We start from the raw sequence: 23692 nt of genomic DNA on the forward strand, positions 1-23692 counted from the left end.
ACCTTTGGGAAAAGATTTTGACTATCGACCTTATCTATGCCCCTCATTATTTTATAGACTTCGATAAGATCACCCCTTAACCTCCTGCTCTCCAGGGAAAAAAGTCCCAGTCTGTCTAACCTCTCCCTGTAAGTCAAACCATCAAGTCCCGGTAGCATCCTAGTAAATCTTTTCTGCACTCTTTCTAGTTTAATAATATCCTTTCTATAATAGGGTGACCAGAACTGTACACAGTACTCCAAGTGTGGCCTCACCAATGCCCTGTACAACTTCAACAAGACATCCCAACTCCTGCATTCAATGTTCTGACCAATGAAACCAAGCATGCTGAATGCCTTCTTCACTACCCTATCCACCTGTGACTCCACTTTCAAGGAGCTATGAATCTGTACTCCCAGATCTCTTTGTTATATAACTCTCCCCAACGCCCTACCATTAACGGAGTAGGTCCTGGCCCGATTCGATCTACCAAAATGCATCACCTCACATTTATCTAAATTAAACTCCATCTGCCATTCATCGGCCCACTGGCCCAATTTATCAAGATCCCGTTGCAATCCTAGATAACCTTCTTCACTGTCCACAATGCCACCAATCTTGGTGTCATCTGCAAACTTACTAACCATGCCTCCTAAATTCTCATCCAAATCATTAATATAAATAACAAATAACAGCGGACCCAGCACCGATCCCTGAGGCACACCGCTGGACACAGGCATCCAGTTTGAAAAACAACCCTCGACAACCACCCTCTGTCTTCTGTCGTCAAGCCAATTTTGTATCCAATTGGCTACCTCACCTTGGATCCCATGAGATTTAACCTTATGTAACAACCTACCATGCGGTACCTTGTCAAATGCTTTGCTGAAGTCCATGTAGACCACGTCTACTGCACAGCCCTCATCTATCTTCTTGGTTACCCCTTCAAAAAACTCAATCAAATTCGTGAGACATGATTTTCCTCTCACAAAACCATGCTGACTGTTCCTAATTAGTCCCTGCCTCTCCAAATGTCTGTAGATCCTGTCTCTCAGAATACCGTCTAACAACTTACCCACTACAGATGTCAGGCTCACTGGTCTGTAATTCCCAGGCTTTTCCTTGTCGCCCTTCTTAAACAAAGGCACAACATTTGCTACCCTCCAATCTTCAGGCACCTCACCTGTAGCGGTGGATGATTCAAATATCTCTGCTAGGGGACCCGCAATTTCCTCCCTAACCTCCCATAACGTCCTGGGATACATTTCATCAGGTCCCGGAGATTTATCTACCTTGATGCGCGTTAAGACTTCCAGCACCTCCCTCTCTGTAATATGTACACTCCTCAAGACATCACTATTTATTTCCCCAAGTTCCCTAACATCCATGCCTTTCTCAACCGTAAATACCGATGTGAAATATTCATTCAGGATCTCACCCATCTCTTGTGGTTCCGCACATAGATGACCTTGTTGATCCTTAAGAGGCCCTACTCTCTCCCTAGTTACCCTTTTGCCCTTTATGTATTTGTAGAAGCTCTTTGGATTCACCTTTGCCTGATCTGCCAAAGCTATCTCATATCCCCTTTTTGCCCTCCTGATTTCTCTCTTAACTCTACTCCGGCAATCTCTATACTCTTCAAGGGATCCACTTGATCCCAGCTGCCTATGCATGTCATATGCCTCCTTCTTCCTTTTGACTAGTGCCTCAATCTCCCGAGTCATCCAAGGTTCCCTACTTCTACCAGCCTTGCCCATCACTTTATAAGGAATGTGCTTACCCTGAACCCTGGTTAACACACTTTTGAAAGCCTCCCACTTACCAGACGTCCCTTTGCCTGCCAACAGACTCTCCCAATCAACTTCTGAAAGTTCCTGTCCAATACCATGAAAATTGGCCTTTCCCCAATTTAGAATTTTAACTTTTGGGCCAGACCTATCCTTCTCCATAGCTATCTTAAAACTAATGGAATTATGATCACTGGTCCCAAAGTGATCCCTCACTAACACTTCTGTCACCTGCCCTTCCTTATTTCCCAAGAGGAGGTCAAGTTTTGCCCCCTCTCCAGTCGGGCCATCCACATACTGAATGAGAAATTCCTCCTTTCTAACATTCACATCGTTTGTAACGTGTGGTGCCCAGAACTGGACACAATATTCCAGCTGTGGCCGAACCAGTATTTTATAAAGGTTCATCATGACTTCCATACTTTTGTACTCCATGCCTCGATTTCTAAAGCCCAGGATCCCATATGCTTTTTCAACCGCTTTCTCAACCTGCCCTGCTACCTTCAACGATTTGTGGACATATACCCCCAGATATCTCTGTTCCTTTACACCTTTTAGAATTTTGCCCTTTAGTTTATATTGCGTTTCCTCATTTTTCCTACCGAAATGCAGCACCTCTTTATTTTCTGCGTTAAATTTCATCTGCCACGTGTCCGCCCGTGCCACCAGCCTGTCTATATCCTCGTGAAGTCTATCACTACCCTCCTCACTGATCATTACCCTGCCAAGTTTTGTGTCATCTGCAATTTTGAAATTGTGCCCTGAAAACCCAAGTCCAAGTCATTAATATATATCAAGAAAAGCAGTGGGCCCAGCACCGACCCGTGGGGAACACCACTGTACACCTCCCTCCAGTCCAAAAAACAACCGTCCACCACTACTCTATGTTTCCTGTCATTTAGCCAATTTAGTATCCATGCTGCTACTGCCCCATTTATTCCATGGGCCACAATCTTGATGACAAGCCTACCAGGTGGCACTTTATCAAACGCCTTTTGAAAATCCACATACACCACAGCAACAGCATTGCCCTCATCTACCCTCTCTGTTGCCTCATCAAAAAACGCTATCAGGTTAGATAAACACGATTTGCCTTGAACAAATTCGGGGTGGCTTACCCGAATCAACCTACATTAGTATAAGTAATAGTGTTATTGATAAATACTGTACATTACTATTAGTATCAGTAATGCTATTAATAAAAATTGTACATTATTATTATCAGTAATAGTGTTATTAATAAACAATGTACATTATTATTAGTATCAGTAATAGTGTTATTAATAAGCATTGTACATTATTAATAGTATCAGAAATAATGTTAATAATAAACACTGTGAATTATTATTAGTATCAGCAATAGTGTTAATAATAAACACTGGGGATTTTCTCTGATTCCTGTTATTTCTCTCTCTCTGATCCCCAGTCTGGATGGTGTCGGTCTCACAGATTCTTGTACCGAGGATCTCGTCTCCGCTCTCAGTACAAACCGGTCACTGACGGATCTGTCCCTGGGATCAAACTCCTTCACAGACCGATCTGTCCCCGCTCTCTGCTCCCTCATACTGACCTGCAGGAGTCTGGAGTCGATCTGGTGAGTGTTTGTGTTAATGTTTAATGTAATAAATACAATATCAATGGGATTCAGTCCCTTTTACGGGTAATATTTGTCTGTAATTATTATTGAAATATTAACCCCAGTCTCCCTGTTATTTACACTGTTGTTCAATCTGTTTATTTCCTACATAATCTTTAATCTGTTACAGGCTCAGGTGTAATCAGTTCAGTTCAAACGGAAAGAGACTCCTGAAGTCGCTGAGGGAATCCAGACCCGGACTGAGTGTGAAAGTGTGAACATTTCAATTTATAACCATTCCTGGTCTTATTATATGAACATTTTTGGCCGATTCTCTGTCATAAGAACATAAGAACATAAGAAATTGGAGCAGGAGTAGGCCAATCGGCCCCTCGAGCCTGCTCCGCCATTCAATAAGATCATGGCTGATCTGATCCCAACCACAAATCTAAAGAACACAAGAAGTCGGAGCAGGACCCGGCCACATAGCCCCTGGGCCCTCTCCGCCACCCACAGGGCATTGACCGATCCGAACTCAGCTTCATGTCCAATTTCCTGCCCGCTCCCCATAACCCCTAATTCCCTTTACTTCTAGGAAACTGTCTATTTCTGTTTTAAATTTATCTAATGATGTAGCTTCCACAGCTTCCTGGGGCAGCATATTCCACAGACCTACCACCCTCTGAGTGAAGAAGTTTCTCCTCATCTCAGTTTTGAAAGAGCAGCCCCTTATTCTAAGATTATGCCCCCTAGTTCTAGTTTCACCCATCTTTGGGAACATCCTTACTGCATCCACCCGATCAAGACCCTTCACAATCTTATATGTTTCAATAAGATCGCCTCTCATTCTTCTGAACTCCAATGAGTAGAGTCCCAATCTACTCAACCTCTCCTCATATGTCCGCCCCCTCATCCCCGGGATTAACCGAGTGAACCTTCTTTGTACTGCCTCGAGAGCAAGTATGTCTTTTCTTAAGTATGGAGACCAAAACTGTATGCAGTATTCCAGGTGCGGTCTCACCAATACCTTATATAACTGCAGCAATACCTCCTTGTTTTTATATTCTATCCCCCTAGCAATAAAAGCCAACATTCCGTTGGCTTTCTTGATCACCTGCTGCACCTGCATACCAACTTTTTGATTTTCTTGCACCAGGACCCCCAGATCCCTTTGTACTGCAGTACTTTCCAGTCTCTCGCCATTAAGAAAATAACTTGCTCTCTGATTTTTCCTGCCAAAGTGCATAACCTCACATTTTCCAATATTATATTGCATCTGCCAAATCTCCGCCCACTCACCCAGCCTGTCTATATCCCCTTGCAGGTTTTTTATGTCCTCCTCACTCTCTACTTTCCCTCCCATCTTTGTATCATCTGCAAATTTTGATATGTTGCACTCGGTCCCCTCCTCCAAATCGTTAATATAGATTGTAAAGAGTTGGGGACCCAGCACCGACCCCTGTGGAACACCAATGGTTACTGGTTGCCAGTCCGAAAATGAACCATTTATCCCAACTTTCTGCTTCCTGTTTGATAACCAATCCTCCACCCATGCCAGAATATTACCCCCAATCCCGTGATTTTTTATCTTAAGTAATAATCTTTTATGTGGCACCTTGTCGAATGCCTTCTGGAAGTCTAAATACACTACGTCCACTGGTTCCCCTTTATCCACCCTATACGTTATATCCTCGAAGAACTCAAGCAAATTTGTCAGACATGACTTCCCCTTCATGAAGCCATGCTGACTTTGTCCTATTAAATTATGCTTATCTAAATGTTCCGTTACTGTCTCCTTAATAATAGACTCCAAAATTTTACCCACCACAGATGTTAAGCTAACTGGCCTATAATTTCCAGCCTTCTGCCTACTACCCTTTTTAAATAACGGTGTTACATTAGCAGTTTTCCAATCTGCCGGGACCTCTCCTGAGTCCAGGGAATTTTGGAAAACTATCACCAAAGCATCCACAATCCCTACTGCCACTTCCCTCAAGACCCGAGGATGGAAGCCATCAGGTCCAGGGGATTTATCCGCCTTGAGTCCCATTATTTTACTGAGTACCATCTCCTGAGTGATTTTAATCGTATTTAGCTCCTCCCCCCCGAGAGTCCCCTGTTTGTCCAGTGTTGGGATATTCTTAGTGTCCTCTACTGTAAAGACTGAAACAAAATATTTGTTCAGCATTTTTGCCATCTCCATGTTTCCCACCATTAATTTCCCGGTCTCATCCTCTAAGGGACCTATGTTTGCCTTAGCCACCCTTTTTCTTTTTATATAACTATAGAAACTCTTGCTATCTGTTTTTATATTTTTTGCTAATTTCTTTTCATAATCTAACTTCCCTTTCTTAATCAATCCTTTAGTTACTTTTTGCTGTCTTTTGAAGAATTCCCAATCTTCTATCCTCCCACTAAGTTTGGCTACCTTATATGTCCTTGTTTTTAGTCGGATACTATCCTTGATTTCTTTACTTAGCCACGGGTGGCTGTCATTTCTTTTACACCCTTTTTTCCTCAGTGGAATATATTTATTTTTAAAGTTGTAAAATAACTCCCTAAATGAACACCACTGCTATGTACCGTCTTACCCTTTAATCTATTTTCCCAGTCCACTTTAATCAATTCCGCTCTCATACCATCATAGTCTCCTTTATTCAAGCTCAGTACGCTTGTTTGAGAATCAACCTTCTCACCCTCTAATTGGATATGGAATTCAACCATGTTGTGGTCGCTCGTTCCAAGGGGATCCTTAACTAGGACATTATTAATTAATCCTGACTCATTACACAGGACCAGGTCCAAGGTTGCCTGCCCCCTTGTAGGATCAGTTACATACTGCTCAAGAAATCCATCCCTGATGCACTCAATGAACTCGTCCTCAAGGCTGCTCTGCCCAATTTGATTTGTCCAGTTAATATGATAATTAAAATCCCCCATAATTATGGCTGTTCCCTTATTACATGCCCCGACTATCTCCTGATTAATACTTCTTCCAGCAGAGTTGCAACTATTAGGAGGCCTATATACTACGCCCACTAATGTTTTTTTTCCCTTATTATTCCTTATCTCCACCCAAACTGTTTCATTATCTTGATGCTTTGTCCCAATATCATTTCTCTGTATTACAGTGATTCCTTCCTTTATTAACATAGCCACCCCACCTCCCCTTCCTTCCTGCCTGTCCTTCCTGATTGTTAAATAACCTGGCATATTTAATTCCCAGTCGTTGTCACCCTGCAGCCATGTTTCTGTAATGGCCACAAGATCATACCCATACGTAGTTATTTGTGCCGTTAACTCGTCCATTTTATTACGAATGCTACGTGCATTCAGATAAAGAACTTTCAAATCTGTTTTGTGACGCTTAGTTCCTGCTTTTTCCTTTTTTAACACTTTACCTATTACTCCATACCTTCTGTCCCTTCCTGTTACGCTTTCCTCTCTCTCCCTGCTCAGGTTCCCAACCCCCTGCCACTTTAGTTTAAACCCTCCCCAACAGCACTAGCAAACACTCCTCCTAGGACAGCGGTCCCGGCCCTGCCCAGGTGCAGACCGTCCGGTTTGTACTGGTCCCACCTCCCCCAGAACCGTTTCCAGTGTTCCAGGAATTTGAATCCCTCCCCCTTGCACCATTCCTCTAGCCACGTATTCATTTGAAATATCCTCCTATTTCTACTCTGACTAGCACGTGGCACTGGCAGCAATCCTGAGATTACTACCTTTGAGGTCCTATTTTTTAATTTACCTCCTAACTCCCTATATTCTGCTTTTAGGACCTCATCCCCTTTTTTACCGATATCGTTGGTGCCTATGTGCACCACGACAGCTGGCTGTTCGCCCTCCCCGTCCAAAATGTTCTGTAGCCGCTCCGAGACATCCTTGATCCTTGCACCAGGGAGGCAACACACCATCCAGGAGTCTCGGTTGCGGCCGCAGAAACGCCTGTCTATTCCCCTTACAATTGAGTCCCCTATCACTATAGATCTGCCACTCTTTTTCCTCCCAGCCTGTGCAGCAGAGCTACCCGTGGTGCCAGGAAGTTGGCTGCTGCTGCCTTCCCCTGATAAGTCATCCCCCCCAACAGCATCCAAAGTGGCATATCTGTTTGAGAGGGGGATGGACACAGGGGACCCCTGCACTACCTGCCTGCATCTCTTACTCTTCCTGGTGGTAACCCATTCACTTCCTGCCTGTATACCCTTTACCTGCGGTGTGACCAACTCGCTAAACGTGCTATCCACGAGTTTCTCTGCATCGCGGATGCTCCACAGTGAGTCCACCCGCAGCTCCAGCTCCGAGATACGATCGGTCAGTAGCTGCAGGTGGACACACTTCCCGCACACATGGTCGGCAGGGACACTGGTAGTGTCCATGACTTCCCACATCTTGCAGGAGGAGCATATCACGGGTGCGAGGTCTGCTGCCATGACTTGCCTTAGCTGAGTTACCCCTTTTAAATTACGTTGAAATTAGAAAATGTTAACTATACTAGGGACCTAGGTTCACTAAAAAAAAACACTATCTGCTATAAAACCTGCAGATCTTCCCTTTCTTATTACTTTACTTACAGTAAAATGGTAGAAATACTCACCTGAACCTACTCACCAATCAGCTGCCTCCCCTGTGCCGCGTCACTTTCTGACTGGTGACGTCACCCCGAACTGCCGCTGGTCTCAGAGTCTCGCTCTCAGAGTAAGATCTGGTCTCGCTCTCTCCGCGCTGTTTATATCCCCGCTCTGGTCTCGCTCTCTCCGCACTGTTTATATCTCCGCTCTGGTCTCGCTCTCTCCGCGCTGTTTATATCTCCGCTCTGGTCTCGCTCTCTCCGCACTGTTTATATCTCCGCTCTGGTCTCGCTCTCTCCGCGCTGTTTATATCCCCGCTCTGGTCTCGCTCTCTCCGCACTGTTTATATCCCCGCTCTGGTCTCACTCCCTCCGCGCTGTTTATATCCCCGCTCTGGTCTCACTCTCTCCGCGCTGTTTATATCCCCGCTCTGGTCTCGCTCTCTCCGCACTGTTTATATCCCCGCTCTGGTCTCACTCTCTCCCGCCGCTCACCGACTGGACTCTCGCTCTCTCCGCGCTGTTTATATCCCCGCTCTGGTCTCGCTCTCTCCGCGCTGTTTATATCCCCGCTCTGGTCTCGCTCTCTCCGCACTGTTTATATCCCCGCTCTGGTCTCGCTCTCTCCGCACTGTTTATATCCCCGCTCTGGTCTCGCTCTCTCCGCGCTGTTTATATCCCCGCTCTGGTCTCGCTCTCTCCGCGCTGTTTATATCTCCGCTCTGGTCTCGCTCTCTCCCGCCGCTCACCGCTCTCAGGTCCACTACCGCTCTGCAAGAAAAGCAAGGCAAAGCAGCACCTCCTTCCCCCACTTCACCTAACTCCCACACGTACCGAACTCTCAGCACACTGTGTAATATCCGCACACCGTGCAGTCCGCACTGACAAGCCCCTGTATTTCGACAGTTGAGACTCAGATGAGTCAGGCCTGCCCCACCTTCAGGGACCAATTGAATCTAGCTAACCAATTAACTTGCTACAGCAGCTCTCTGCTGAAGCCTGACAGAAACTTAGAAATTTAAACTTTTAAATTGACCTCAAACAGTTGAAGCAATATGCACTAGATTTAAAGAGATTAACCCTTCAACTCCCACACCTGACAGAAACTTAGAAATTTAAACTTTTAAATTGACCTTAAACAGTTGAAGCAATATGCACTAGATTTAAAGAGATCAACCCTTCAACTCCCACACGTACCGAACTCTCAGCACACTGTGTAATATCCGCACACTCGCCTGCAATCAGCGCCACGGATTGCCACCTCCCTGAATTTTTTCACGACTGTGCTCCAATCCGCGGGATCGAGTATTCGCAAGTGAGCAGCCTTTGAACGGGAAGGCACAGTAATCGTGAATGATGCCGAGAAGAGCCCGAGACTGCGGAACGCAGACGAGGTCATCGGAAAAGAACAACAGCCCGAGCTTGAGGAAACAGCGTGAGCTCTGTCTGTCTGTTGGTCTGACTGACTGATGGAAGGCTGATTTGCCTGAAAGTCAGTGCGGTTTGACGTGTTGTTATTCAAAGGTACGCCCTGCTGGTGAGCAGAGGCAAGTGCTCGATCAAAACAGCCGTTTTCGGACAGACACAAAAAGCTTTCAGGTTTGAGAAAGGAAAGAAGGTCTCCTGTGCCTCAGCGCCAACATGTTAAGCTTTTGGCTGTCTGTAAAGTAAAGAAAACGGCCTTGAGCTAATTTCTGCTTACTCCAAAAGCACGTTCGCTAGTTCCAACCAGAAACCTAAGGATGACTTTTCTCTGTTAATTGTATTGCAGTCCTCCGCTGCGCTAGCTGAACGATCGAAGGGAAGCAGCCAAGATTGCTCTCTTTGGTCAATATTCACTGTGCGCCTTTTGACACTCCCGGACTCGTGGAGTCACGTGTGCATGACCGAGACTGACTAATTTCCTGCTCAGACCGCAGCGCTGTGGCAGTGTGAGCTGCTACTTTCTCTGCACACCGAGGAGCAGTGGATATAGTGTCTAATGACAAATCAGAAGATTGTCTGGACAACTCCTACCTGACTGGATTGTTTTTGCCAACTGTCCATTACTTTATGACTTTAGATAGCTTGAAAACTTACCAAATTGTTGGTGCTGCCTGGCAGTCTCCACCGTTCGTGTGCTTTTCATACAGCAGGGAGTGCATTAGTTTTATTAACTTTGTAAATCCTGAGTTCAATCCATAGAAAAGATATCAGGACCTGTGAAGCTTTTTTCCATGTCTCACTTCATCTTTCCATCTTTGCTAAATGCCAGAATCAAAAACTTTTGCTTACTGCAGCACACCAAAAGATTTGCTGCTCTTTGATCTCTCATTATCGAAGCTGAGGATTGACGTGGGTTCTGGATTTGCTGAAAACTGACACCATTTTTGTTTCGGGACAATTCCCCAAGGTAAAAATTGAGTGGAGAATGCGGGCATCGATCCCGCTACTTCTCGCATGCTAAGCGCGCGCTCTACCATTTGAGCTAATTCCCCTGCTTAGCGAAATCAATTGTCCTTCACAATAGTCGCTTCACACTCGCCTCCAAACAGCGCCACGAATTGCCACCTTCCTGAATTTTCTCAACACTTTGCTCCAATCCGCGGCATCGAGTATTCGCAAGTGAGCAACCGCAGAATGGAAAGGCACAGTAATCGTGAATGATGCCGAGAAGATCCCGAGCCTGCGGAACGCAGACGAGATCATCGGACAAGAACAGCAGCCCGAGCTTGAGGAAACAGAGATAGCTCTGTTTGTCGGTCTGACTGACTGATGGAAGGCTTATTTGCCTGAAAGTGAGTGCGGTTTGACGTGTTGTTATTCAAAGGTACGCCCTGCTGGTGAGCAGAAGCAAGTGCTCGAGCAAAACAGCCGTTTTCGGACAGACACAAAAAACTTTCAGGTTGAAGAAAGGAAAGGAGGCCTCCTGTGCCTCAGCGCCAACATGTTAAGCATTTGGCTGTCTGTAAAATAAAGAAAACGGCCTTGAGCTAATTTCTGCTTACTCCAAAAGCACGTTCGCTAGTTCCAACCAGAAACCTAAGGATGACTTTTATCTGTTAATTGTATTGCAGTCCTCCGCTGTACCAGATGAACGATCGAAGGGAAGCAGCCAGGATTGCTCTCTTTGGTCAATATTCACTGTGCGCCTTTTGACACTCCCGGACTCGTGGAGTCACGTGTGCATGACCGAGATTGACTCATTCACTGCTCAGACCGCAGCGCTGTGGCAGTGTGAGCTGCTACTTTCTCTGCACACCGTGGAGCAGTGGATATCGTGTCTAATGACAAATCAGAAGATTGTCTGGACAACTCCGACCTGACTGGATTGTTTTTGCCAACTGTCCATTACTTTATGACTTTAGATAGCTTGCAAACTAACCTAATTAGCAGTGCTGCCTGGCAGTCTCCACCGTTCGTGTGCTTTTCACACAGCAGGGAGTGCATTAGTTTTATTAACTTTGTAAATCCTGAGTTCAATCCACAAAAAAGAGACGAGGACCTGTGAAGCTTTTTTCCATGTCTCACTTCATCTTTCCATCTTTGCGAAACACGAAAATCAAAAACTTTTGCTGACTGCAGCACGCCATAAGATTTGCTGCTCCTTGACCTCTCTTTATCGAAGCTGAGGATTGACGTGGGTTCTGGATTTGCTGAAAACTGACACCATTTTTGTTTCGGGACAATTCCCCAAGGTAAAAAAGTGAGTGGAGAACGCGGGCATCGATCCCGCTACTTCTCGCATGCTAAGCGAGCGCTCTACCATTTGAGCTAATTCCACTGCTTGACGAGTCCAATTGCCCTTCACAATAGTCGCTTCACACTCGCCTCCAGACAGCGCCACGAATTGCCACCTCCCTGAATTTTTTCAACACTTTGCTCCAATCCGCGGCATCGAGTATTAGCAAGTGAGCAACAGCAGAACGGGAAGGCACAGTAATCGTGAATGATGCAGAGAAGAGCCCGAGCCTGCGGAACAGCAACCCGAGCTTGAGGAAACAGCGAGAGCTCTGTCTGTCTGTCGGTCTGACTGACTGATGGAAGGCTAATTTGCCTGCAAGTGAGTGCGGTTTGACGTGTTGTTATTCAAAGGTACGCCCTGCTGATGAGCAGAGGCAAGTGCTCGAGCAACACAGCCGTTTTCGGGCAGGCACAAAAAGCTTTTGGTTTCAGAAAGGAAAGGAGGTCTCCTGTGCCTCAGCGCCAACATGTTAAGCTTTTGGCTGTCTGTAAAATAAAGAAAACGGCCTTGAGCTAATTTCTGCTTACTCCAAAAGCACGTTCGCTCGTTCCAACCAGAAAGCTAAGGATGACTTTTATCTGTTAATACTATTACAGTCCTACGCTGCACCAGCTGAACGATCGAAGGGAAGCAGCAAAGATTGCTCTCTTTGGTAAATGTTCACTGTGCGCCTTTTGACACTCCAGGACTCGTGGAGTCACGTGTGCATGACCGAGACTGACTCGGTTCCTGCTCACAGCGCATCGTTGTGGCAGTGTGAGCTGTTACTTTCTCTGCACACCCGAGGCGAATGCAGCAGTGGATACAGTGTCTAATGACAATTCAGAACATTGTCTGGTCAACTCCAACCTGACTGCATTGTTTTTGCGAACTGTCCATGACCTGATGACTTTTGATAGCTTGCAAACTGACCTAATTGGAAGTGCTGCCTGGCAGTCTCCACCGTTCGTGCGCTTTTAACACAGCAGGAAATGCATAAGGTTTATTCACTTTGTAAATCCTGAGTTCAATCCACAAAAAAGAGACCAGGACCCATGAAGCTTTTTTCCATGTCTCACTTCATCTTTCCATCTTTGCTAAACACCAAAATCAAAAACTTTTGCTTACTGCAGCACACCAAAAGATTTGTTGCTCCTTGATCTCTCTTTGTCGAAGCTGAGGATTGACGTGGGTTCTGGATTTGCTGAAAACTGACACCATTTTTGTTTCGGGACAATTCCCCAAGGTAAAAATTGGGTGGAGAATGCGGGCATCGATCCCGCTACTTCTCGCATGCTAAGCGAGCGCTCTACCATTTGAGCTAATTCCCCTGCTTGGTGGGCTCAATTTCCCTTCACAATAGTCACTTGACACTCGCCTGCAAGCAGCGCCACGGATTGCCACCTCCCTGAATTTTTTCACGACTGTGCTCCAATCCGCGGTATCGAGTATTCGCAAGTGAGCAACCTCTGAACGGGAAGGCACAGTAATCGTGAATGATGTCGAGAAGAGCCCGAGCCTGCGGAACGCAGACGAGGTCATCTGAAAAGAACAGCCGCCCGAGCTTGAGGGAACAGCGAGAGCTCTGTCTGCCTGTCGGTCTGACTGACTGATGGAAGGCTTATTTGCCTGAAAGTGAGTGCGGTTTGACGTGTTGTTACTCAAAGGTACGCCCTGCTGGTGAGCAGAGGCAAGTGCTCGAGCAAAACAGCCGTTTTCGGGCAGACACAAAAAGCTTTCTGGTTCAAGAAACGAAAGGAGGTCTCCTGTGCCTCAGCGCCAACATGTTAAGCTGTCGGCTGTCTGTAAAGTAAAGAAAACGGCCTTGAGCTAATTTCTGCTTGCTCCAAAAGCACGTTCGCTAGTTCCAACCAGAAACCTAAGGATGACTTTTATCTGTTAATTGTATTGCAGTCCTCCGCTTTACGAAGGGAAGCAGCCAGGATTGCTCTCTTTGGTAAATGTTCACTGTGCGCCTTTTGACACTCCCGGACTCGTGGAGTCACGTGTGCATGACCGAGACTGACTCATTTCCTGCTCAGACCGCAGCGCTGTGGCAGTATGAGCTGCTACTTTCTCTGCACACCCGAGACCAGTGGAGCAGTGGATTTCGTGTCTAATGACAAATCAGAAGATTGTCTGGACAACTCCTACCTGACTGGATTGTTTTTGCCAACTGTCAATTACTTTATGACTATAGATAGCTTGCAAACTTACCTTATTGGTAATGCTGCCTGGCAGTCTCCGCCGTTCGTGCGCTTTTCACACAGCAGGGAGTGCATTAGTTTTATTAACTTTGTAAATCCTGAGTTCAATCCACAGAAAAGATATCAGGACTTGTGAAGCTTTTTTCCATGTCTCACTTCATCTTTCCATCTTTGCTAAACACCAAAATCAAAAACTTTTGCTGACTGCAGCACACCGAAAGATTTGCTGCTCATTGATCTCGATTTATCGAAGCTGAGGATTGACGTGGGTTCTGGATTTGCTGAAAACTGACAACCATTTTTGTTTCGGGACAATTCCCCAAGGTAAAAAAGTGAGTGGAAAATGCGGGAATCGATCCCGCTATTTCTCGCATGCAAAGCGAACGCTCTACCATTTGAGCTAATTCGCCTACTTAGCGAGTCAACTTGCCCTTCACAATAGTCGCTGAACACTCGCCTACAAACAGCGCCGCGAATTGCCACCTCCCTGAATTTTTTCAATACTTTGTTCCAATCCGCGGTATCGAGTATTCGCAAGTGAGCAACCGCAGAACGGGAAGGCACATTAATCGTGATTGATGCCGAGAAGAGCCCGAGCCTGCGGAAGGCAGACGAGGTCATCGGAAAAGAACAGCAGCCCGAGCTTGAGGAAACAGCGAGACCTCTGTCTGTCTGTTGGTCTGACTGACCGATCGAAGGCTGATTTGCCTGAAAGTGAGTGCGGTTTGACGTGTTGTTACTCAAAGGCACTCCCTGCTGGTGAGCAGAGGCAAATGCTAGAGCAAAACAGCCGTTTTCGGGCAGACACAAAAAGCTTTCAGGTTGAAGAAAGGAAAGGAGGTCTCCTGTGCCTCAGCGCCAACATGTTAAGCTGTAGGCTGTCTGTAAAGTAAAGAAAACGGCCTTGAGCTAATTTCTGCTTACTCCAAAAGCACGTTCGCTAGTTCCAACCAAAAACCTAAGGATGACTTTTATCTGATAATTGTATTGCAGTCCTCCGCTGTACGAAGGGAAGCAGCCAAGATTGCTCTCTTTGGTAAATATTCACTGTGCGCCTTTTGACACTCCCGGACTCGTGGAGTCACGTGTGCATGACCGAGACTGACTCATTTCCTGCTCAGACCGCAGCGCTGTGGCAGTGTGAGCTGCTACTTTCTCTGCACACCGTGGAGCAGTGGATATCGTGTCTAATGACAAATCAGAAGATTGTCTGGACAACTCCGAGCTGACTGGATTGTTTTTTGCCAACTGTCCATCACTTTATGACTTTAGAAAGCTTGCAAACTAACTTAATTGGCAATGCTGCCTGGCAGTCTCCACCGTTCGTGCGCTTTTCACACAGCAGGGAGTATATTAGCTTTATTAACTTTGTAAATCCTGAGTTCAATCCACAGAAAAGATATCAGGGCCTGTGAAGCTTTTTTCCATGTCTCACTTCATCATTCCATCTTTGCTAAACACTAAAATAAAAAACTTTTGCTGACTGCAGCACACCAAAAGATTTACTGCTCCTTGACCTCTATTCATCGAAGCTGAGGATTGACGTGGGTTATGGATTTGCTGAAAACTGACACCATTTTTGTTGCGGGACAATTCCCCAAGGTAAATAAGTGAGTGGAGAACGCGGGCATCGATCCCGCGACTTCTTGCATGCTAAGCGAGCGCTCTACCATTTGAGCTAATTCCCCTGCTTAGCGAGACCAATTGCCCTTCACAATAGTCGCTTCACACTCGCCTCCAAACAGCGCCACGAATTGCCACCTCCCTGAATTTTTTCAATGCTTTCTTCCAATCTGCGGTATCGAGTATTCGCAAGTGAGCAACCGCAGAACGGGAAGGCACAGTAATCGTGAATGATGCCGAGAAAAGCCCGAGCCTGCGGAACGCAGACGAGGTCATCGGAAAAGAACAGCAGCCGGAGCTTGAGGAAACAGCGAGAGCTCTGTCTGTCTGTCGGTCTGACTGACTGATGGAAGGCTGATTTGCCTGAAAATGAGTGCGGTTTGACGTGTTGTTATTCAAAGGTACGCCCTGCTGGTGAGCAGAGGCAAGTGCTCGAGCAAAACAGCCGTTTTCGGGCAGACACAAAAAGCTTTCAGGTTTGAGAAAGGAAAGGAGGTCTCCTGTGCCTCAGCGCCAACATGTTAAGCTTTTGGCTGTATGTAAAGTAAAGAAAACGGCCTTGAGCTAATTTCTGCTTACTCCAAAAGCATGTTCGCTAGTTCCAACCAGAAACCTAAGGATGACTTTTCTCTGTTAATTGTATTGCAGTCCTCCGCTGTACTAGCTGAACGATCGAAGGGAAGCAGCCAAGATTGCTCTCTTTGGTCAATATTCACTGTGCGCCTTTTGACACTCCCGGACTCGTGGAGTCACGTGTGCATGACCGAGACTGACTCATTTCCTGCTCAGACCGCAGCGCTGTGGCAGTATGAGCTGCTACTTTCTCTGCACACCCGAGACCAGTGGAGCAGTGGATTTCGTGTCTAATGACAAATCAGAAGATTGTCTGGACAACTCCTACCTGACTGGATTGTTTTTGCCAACTGTCCATTACTTTATGACTATAGATAGCTTGCAAACTTACCTTATTGGTAATGCTGCCTGGCAGTCTCCACCGTTCGTGCGCTTTTCACACAGCAGGGAGTGCATTAGTTTTATTAACTTTGTAAATCCTGAGTTCAATCCACAGAAAAGATATCAGGACCTGTGAAGCTTTTTTCCATGTCACACTTCATCTTTCCATCTTTGCTAAACACCAAAATAAAAAACTTTTGCTGACTGCAGCACAACTAAAGATTTGCTGCTCATTGATCTCGATTTATCGAAGCTGAGGATTGACGTGGGTTCTGGATTTGCTGAAAACTGACAACCATTTTTGTTTCGGGACAATTCCCCAAGGTAAAAAAGTGAGTGGAAAATGCGGGCATCGATCCCGCTATTTCTCGCATGCAAAGCGAACGCTCTACCATTTGAGCTAATTCGCCTACTTAGCGAGTCAACTTGCCCTTCACAATAGTCGCTGAACACTCGCCTACAAACAGCGCCGCGAATTGCCACCTCCCTGAATTTTTTCAATACTTTGTTCCAATCCGCGGTATCGAGTATTCGCAAGTGAGCAACCGCAGAACGGGAAGGCACATTAATCGTGAATGATGCCGAGAAGAGCCCGAGCCTGCGGAAGGCAGACGAGGTCATCGGAAAAGAACAGCAGCCCGAGCTTGAGGAAACAGCGAGACCTCTGTCTGTCTGTTGGTCTGACTGACCGATCGAAGGCTGATTTGCCTGAAAGTGAGTGCGGTTTGACGTGTTGTTACTCAAAGGCACTCCCTGCTGGTGAGCAGAGGCAAATGCTAGAGCAAAACAGCCGTTTTCGGGCAGACACAAAAAGCTTTCAGGTTTAAGAAAGGAAAGGAGGTCTCCTGTGCCTCAGCGCCAACATGTTAAGCTGTAGGCTGTCTGTAAAGTAAAGCAAACGGCCTTGAGCTAATTTCTGCTTACTCCAAAAGCACGTTCGCTAGTTCCAACCAAAAACCTAAGGATGACTTTTATCTGATAATTGTATTGCAGTCCTCCGCTGTACGAAGGGAAGCAGCCAGGATTGCTCTCTTTGGTAAATATTCACTGTGCGCCTTTTGACACTCCCGGACTCGTGGATTCACGTGTGCATGACCGAGACTGACTCATTTCCTGCTCAGACCGCAGCGCTGTGGCAGTGTGAGCTGCTACTTTCTCTGCACACCGTGCAGCAGTGGATATCGTGTCTAATGACAAATCAGAAGATTGTCTGGACAACTCCGAGCTGACTGGATTCTTTTTTTGCCAACTGTCCATCACTTTATGACTTTAGATAGCTTGCAAACTAACCTAATTGGCAGTGCTGCCTGGCAGTTTCCACCGTTCGTGCGCTTTTCACACAGCAGGGAGTATATTAGTTTTATTAACTTTGTAAATCCTGAGTTCAATCCACAGAAAAGATAGCAGGACCTGTGAAGCTTTTTTCCATGTCTCACTTCAGCTTTCCATCTTTGCTAAACACTAAAATCAAAAACTTTTGCTGACTGCAGCACACCAAAAGATTTACTGCTCCTTGACCTCTATTCATCGAAGCTGAGGATTGACGTGGGTTCTGGATTTGCTGAAAACTGACACCATTTTTGTTGCTGGACAATTCCCCAAGGTAAAAAATTGAGTGGAGAATGCGGGCATCGATCCCGCTACTTCTCGCATGCTAAGCGAGCGCTCTACCATTTGAGCTAATTCCGCTGCTTAGCGAGACCAATTGCCCTTCACAATAGTCGCTTCACACCCGCCTCCAAACAGCGCCACGAATTGCCACCTCCCTGAAATTTTTCAATGCTTTGTTCCAATCCGTGGTATCGAGTATTCGCAAGTGAGCAACCGCAAAACGGGAAGGCACAGTAATCGTGAATGATGCCGAGAAGAGCCCGAGCCTGCGGAAAGCAGACGAGGTCATCGGAAAAGAACAGCAGCCCGAGCTTGAGGAAACAGCGAGAGCTCTGTCTGTCTGTCGGTCTGTCTGACTGATGGAAGGCTGATTTGCCTGAAAGTGAGTGCGGTTTGACGTGTTGTTATTCAAAGGTACGCCCTGCTGGTGAGCAGAGGCAAGTGCTCGAGCAAAACAGCCGTTTTCGGGCAGACACAAAAAGCTTTCAGGTTTAAGAAAGGAAAGGAGGTCTCCTGTGCCTCAGCGCCAACATGTTAAGCTTTTGGCTGTCTGTAAAGTAAAGAAAACGGCCTTGAGCTAATTTCTGCTTACTCCAAAAGCACGTTCGCTAGTTCCAACCAGAAACCTAAGGATGACTTTTCTCTGTTAATTGTATTGCAGTCCTCCGCTGTAATTGCTGAACGATCGAAGGGAAGCAGCCAAGATTGCTCTCTTTGGTCAATATTCACTGTGCGCCTTTTGACACTCCCGGACTCGTGGGGTCACGTGTGCATGACCGAGACTGACTCATTTCCTGCTCAGACCGCAGCGCTGTGGCAGTATGAGCTGCTACTTTCTCTGCACACCCGAGACCAGTGGAGCATTGGATTTCGTGTCTAATGACAAATCAGAAGATTGTCTGGACAACTCCTACCTGACTGGATTGTTTTTGCCAACTGTCCATTACTTTATGACTATAGATAGCTTGCAAACTTACCTTATTGGTAATGCTGCCTGGCAGTCTCCACCGTTCGTGCGCTTTTCACACAGCAGGGAGTGCATTAGTTTTATTAACTTTGTAAATCCTGAGTTCAATCCACAGAAAAGATATCAGGACCTGTGAAGCTTTTTTCCATGTCACACTTCATCTTTCCATCTTTGCTAAACACCAAAATCAAAACCTTTTGCTGACTGCAGCACACCTAAAGATTTGCTGCTCATTGATCTCGATTTATCGAAGCTGAGGATTGACGTGGGTTCTGGATTTGCTGAAAACTGACACCATTTTTGTTTCGGGACAATTCCCCAAGGAAAAGAAGTGAGTGGAGAATGCGGGCATCGATCCCGCTACTTCTCGCATGCAAAGCGAGCGCTCTACTATTTGAGCTAATTCCCCTGCTTAACGAGTCCACTTGCCCTTCACAATAGTCGCTTAACACTCGCCTCCAAACAGCGCCACGAATTGCCACCTCCCTGAATTTTTTCAATACTTTGTTCCAATCCGCGGTATCGAGTATTCGCAAGTGAGCAACCGCAGAACGGGAAAGCACAGTAATCGTGAATGATGCCGAGAAGAGCCCGAGCCTGCGGAAGGGAGACGAGGTCATCGGAAAAGAACAGCAGCCCGAGCTTGAGGAAACAGCGAGAGCTCTGTCTGTCTGTCTGTCTGACTGACCGATCGAAGGCTGATTTGCCTGAAAGTGAGTGCGGTTTGACGTGTTGTTACTCAAAGGCACTCCTTGCTGGTGAGCAGAGGCAAATGCTAGAGCAAAACAGCCGTTTTCGGGCAGACACAAAAAGCTTTCAGGTTTAAGAAAGGAAAGGAGGTCTCCTGTGCTTCAGCGCCAACATGTTAAGCTGTCGGCTGTCTGTAAAGTAAAGAAAACGGCCTTGAGCTAATTTCTGCTTACTCCAAAAGCACGTTCGCTAGTTCCAACCAAAAACCTAAGGATGACTTTTACCTGATAATTGTATTGCAGTCCTCCGCTGTACGAAGGGAAGCAGCCAGGATTGCTCTCTTTGGTAAATATTCACTGTGCGCCTTTTGACACTCCCGGACTCGTGGAGTCACGTGTGCATGACCGAGACTGACTCATTTCCTGCTCAGACCGCAGCGCTGTGGCAGTATGAGCTGCTACTTTCTCTGCACACCCGAGACCAGTGGAGCAGTGGATTTCGTGTCTAATGACAAATCAGAAGATTGTGTGGACAACTCCTCCCTGACTGGATTGTTTTTGCCAACTGTCCATTACTTTATGACTATAGATAGCTTGCCAACTTACCTTATTGGTAATGCTGCCTGGCAGTCTCCACCGTTCGTGCGCTTTTCACACAGGAAGGAGTGCATTAGTTTTATTAACTTTGTAAATCCTGAGTTCAATCCACAGAAAAGATATCAGGACTTGTGAAGCTTTTTTCCATGTCTCACTTCATCTTTCCATCTTTGCTAAACACCAAAATCAAAATCTTTTGCTGACTGCAGCACACCTAAAGATTTGCTGCTCATTGATCTCGATTTATCGAAGCTGAGGATTGACGTGCGTTCTGGATTTGCTGAAAACTGACACCATTTTTGTTTCGGGACAATTACCTGAGGTAAAAAAGTGAGTGGAGAATGCGGGCATCGATCCCGCTACTTCTCGCATGCAAAGCGAGCGCTCTACCATTTGAGCTAATTCCCCTACTTAGCGAGTCCATTACTTTATGACTTAAGATAGCTTGCAAACTGAACTAATTGGCAGTGCTGCTTGGCAGTCTCCACCATTCGTGCGCTCTTCACACAGCATGGAGTGCATTAGATTTATTAACTTTGTAAATCCTGAGTTCAATCCACAGAAAAGATATCAGGACCTGTGAAGCTTTTTTCCATGTCTCACTTCATCTTTCCATCTTTGCGAAACAACAAAATCAAAAACTTTTGCTCACTGCAGCACACCAAAAGTTTTCCTGGCTATTGACCTCTCTTTATCGAAGCTGAGGATTCATGTGGGTTCTGGATTTGCTGAAAACTGGCACCATTTTTGTTTCGGGACAATTACCTGAGGTAAATAATTGAGTGGAGAATACGATAATCGATTCCATTGCTTCTCACATGCTAAGTGAGCGTTCTACCATTTCAGCTAACTCCGGGCGCTAAATTACGCTTCACAATAATCACTTCACACTCGCCTCCAGGCAGCGCCACGAATTGCCCCCTCCCTGAATATATTCAATACTTTGCTCCAATCCACGGTATTGAGCAACAGCAGAACGGGAAGCCACAGGAAGCGGCCTTGATCAAAATGCTGCTTATTCCAAAATCACATTCGCTACTTGGAGACGGAAATCAACCAGCAACCTAAGGGTGATTCTCCATTGTTTTCCACTATAGTCCTCTGTTCTACCAGCTGAGCGATCGAAGGGAAGCAGCAAAGATCCTTATGTTTCTTGATTGTTCACCGTTTTAATCACCCCGACTCGTGCAGTCACGTGGGCCTGACGGAGATTTACTCGGTCCCTGCCCTTCACAGTCGCTGCTTTGAACTCGCCTCCAAGCAGCTCCATGACCAGCAGAGAAATCTTGCCTTGGGTTAGCCCCTCCCTGAATACAATCAATACTTTGCTCCAATCGGCGATATCGTACATCAGCAAGTGAGCAACAGCAGAACGGGAAGCCACAGTAATGGTGAATGATGCTGAGAAGAGCCCGAGCCTGCGGAAGGCAGACGAGGTTACCGGGAAGGAACAGCCGCTCCCCGCTTGAGGGAGCAGCCAGAGCCCTGTTTGACTGATAGAAGACTTTTTGTCCTGAAAGCGTTTTTTTTTTATTTATTCGTTCGTGGGATGTGGGCGTCGCTGGCGAGGCCGGCCTTTATTGCCCATCCCTAATTGCCCTTGAGTGCGGTTTGACGTGTTGTTACTCAAAGGCACTCCCTGCTGGTGAGCAGAGGCAAATGCTCGAGCAAATCAGCAGTGTTCGGGCAGACACAAAAAGCTTTTAGGTTTGCGAAATGAAAAGAGGCCTTCTCTCCCTCAGCACCAACATGTTAATCAGTCGGCTGCCTGTAAAGTTAAGAGAACGGCCTTGAGCTCATTGCTGCTTCCTCCAAAAGCACGCTCGCTAGTTCCAACCAGAAACCTAAGGATGACTTTCTCCACGGATGCTGCCTCACTTGCTGATGATTTCCAGCATTTTCTCTTTATAATTCACATTTCCAGCATTCGCATTATTTTGCTTTTGATTGGATAAACCTCGCCCTTCTAAACCCCATCACAGAATAATCAGCAAGAGGGGCTTACAATGGCGGATGACATTACCCAGAATGCCGCGCGAGGTAGAATACGGTCTATCTCCATTCGAAGGGGCGCAGCGGGCATGCGCGTCAAGGGCCGCCGGTCGCAGAAATCAGCGCCTTGGAGAGACCCTGAGATTAAGAGTCTCATGCTCGACCGACTGAGCTAGCCGGGCCTAAGCTTTCCTAACCGCCTTATCTGTTATTGCAGCAAGCCGGAGAAAGACTCCATTTCAAATTATTGGAATTAATTCTGAGGGACAGGATAAACTGTCACTTAGAAAGGCACGGACTCATCAAGGACAGTCAGCATGGATTTGTTATGGGGAGATCGTATCTGACTAGCCTGATTGAATTTTTCGAGGAGGTGACAAGGAGGATCGATGAGGGTAGCGCAATTGATGTCGTCTACATGGATTTTAGCAAGGCTTTTGAAAAATTCCCACATGGCAGATTGGTCAAAAAAGTAAAGGCCCATGGGATCCAAGGGAATGTGGCTTGTTGGATCCAAAATTGGCTCAGTGGCAGGCAGCAAAGGGTAATGGTCGACGGGTGTATTTGTGGCTGGAAGGCTGTTTCCAGTGAGGTGCCGCAGGCCACGGTACTTGGTCCTTTGCTTTTTCTGGTATACATTAACGATTTGGACTTAAACATAGGGTGTCTGATTAAGAAATTTGCGGGTGACCCAAAAATAGGCCGTGTGGTTGATAGCGAGGAGGAAAGCTGTAGACTGTGGGGGTTCACGTAATTTTCTGATAACAAAGCACTCAATCTATCTCTGATAAAATTTCGAACGAATACGTGGGTTTGATCTGGCACAGGCACGATGGGCCGAATGATCTCCTTTTGTGGACTAACATAATACGATGATACTAAGTGTTGTCTGACGGAAAAGCAACACATTCCAAATAAGAGCAGAGAGAGGAAAGCAGTCTAACAGCATAACAACACGGTGAGATATTGTATTTGTGAAGAAGAGGAGGGATTGTTTATCATGGTGGTAGTCACATAGGGTATCATTTGTGACTTTGATAAGGACCATTTCATGCTGCGACAGGGGCGGAAACCTAATTGGAGAGATTCAGCCCGAGTGCGGCCCCATCGTGCGCGGAAAGAGGGAAGAGGCGGGGGGGAGGGGGGGTGCGTGTAAATGTCAGAGCTGGGGCTCACCGGTGGAAGCCGTATAAAAGTTTAAAACGGTCCTCGCCCAACGTGGGGCTCAAACCCACTACTCTGAGAGTTTTTAAAGAAAAGGGGGAGCAGCCACTGTCTGTGTCTCTCGCTGCACTTGAAACAACACATTCCAAGTCCGAGCAGAGAGAGGACACCATTCAGTTGTCCGTTGTGTTGAATAAAATGCTGTTGGTTTCCGTAGTGTAGCGGTTATCAGGTTTGTTTTAAAAGGGGGAAGTTCCCGGCTCGATCCTGGGCAGA

General features: G+C 46.4%; 1 protein-coding gene across 5 annotated transcripts in view; it reads left to right on the plus strand.

The window, feature by feature from the left end:
• Positions 1-4067, plus strand: part of LOC137314024 (NACHT, LRR and PYD domains-containing protein 3-like) — a 54299-nt gene extending 50232 nt beyond the window's left edge. For all 5 annotated transcript variants that reach the window (XM_067979718.1, XM_067979719.1, XM_067979721.1 and 2 more), the window contains 2 exons: positions 3193-3360; positions 3533-4067. In XM_067979718.1, the coding sequence (XP_067835819.1) occupies positions 3193-3360; positions 3533-3620 (256 nt within the window). In that variant the 3' untranslated portion in view covers positions 3621-4067. The remainder of the gene's footprint in view (positions 1-3192; positions 3361-3532) is intronic.
• Positions 4068-23692: the final 19625 nt, after the last annotated feature.

The sequence above is a fragment of the Heptranchias perlo genome, unplaced genomic scaffold (assembly GCF_035084215.1).
Source record: "Heptranchias perlo isolate sHepPer1 unplaced genomic scaffold, sHepPer1.hap1 HAP1_SCAFFOLD_50, whole genome shotgun sequence".
NCBI lineage: Eukaryota > Metazoa > Chordata > Chondrichthyes > Hexanchiformes > Hexanchidae > Heptranchias > Heptranchias perlo.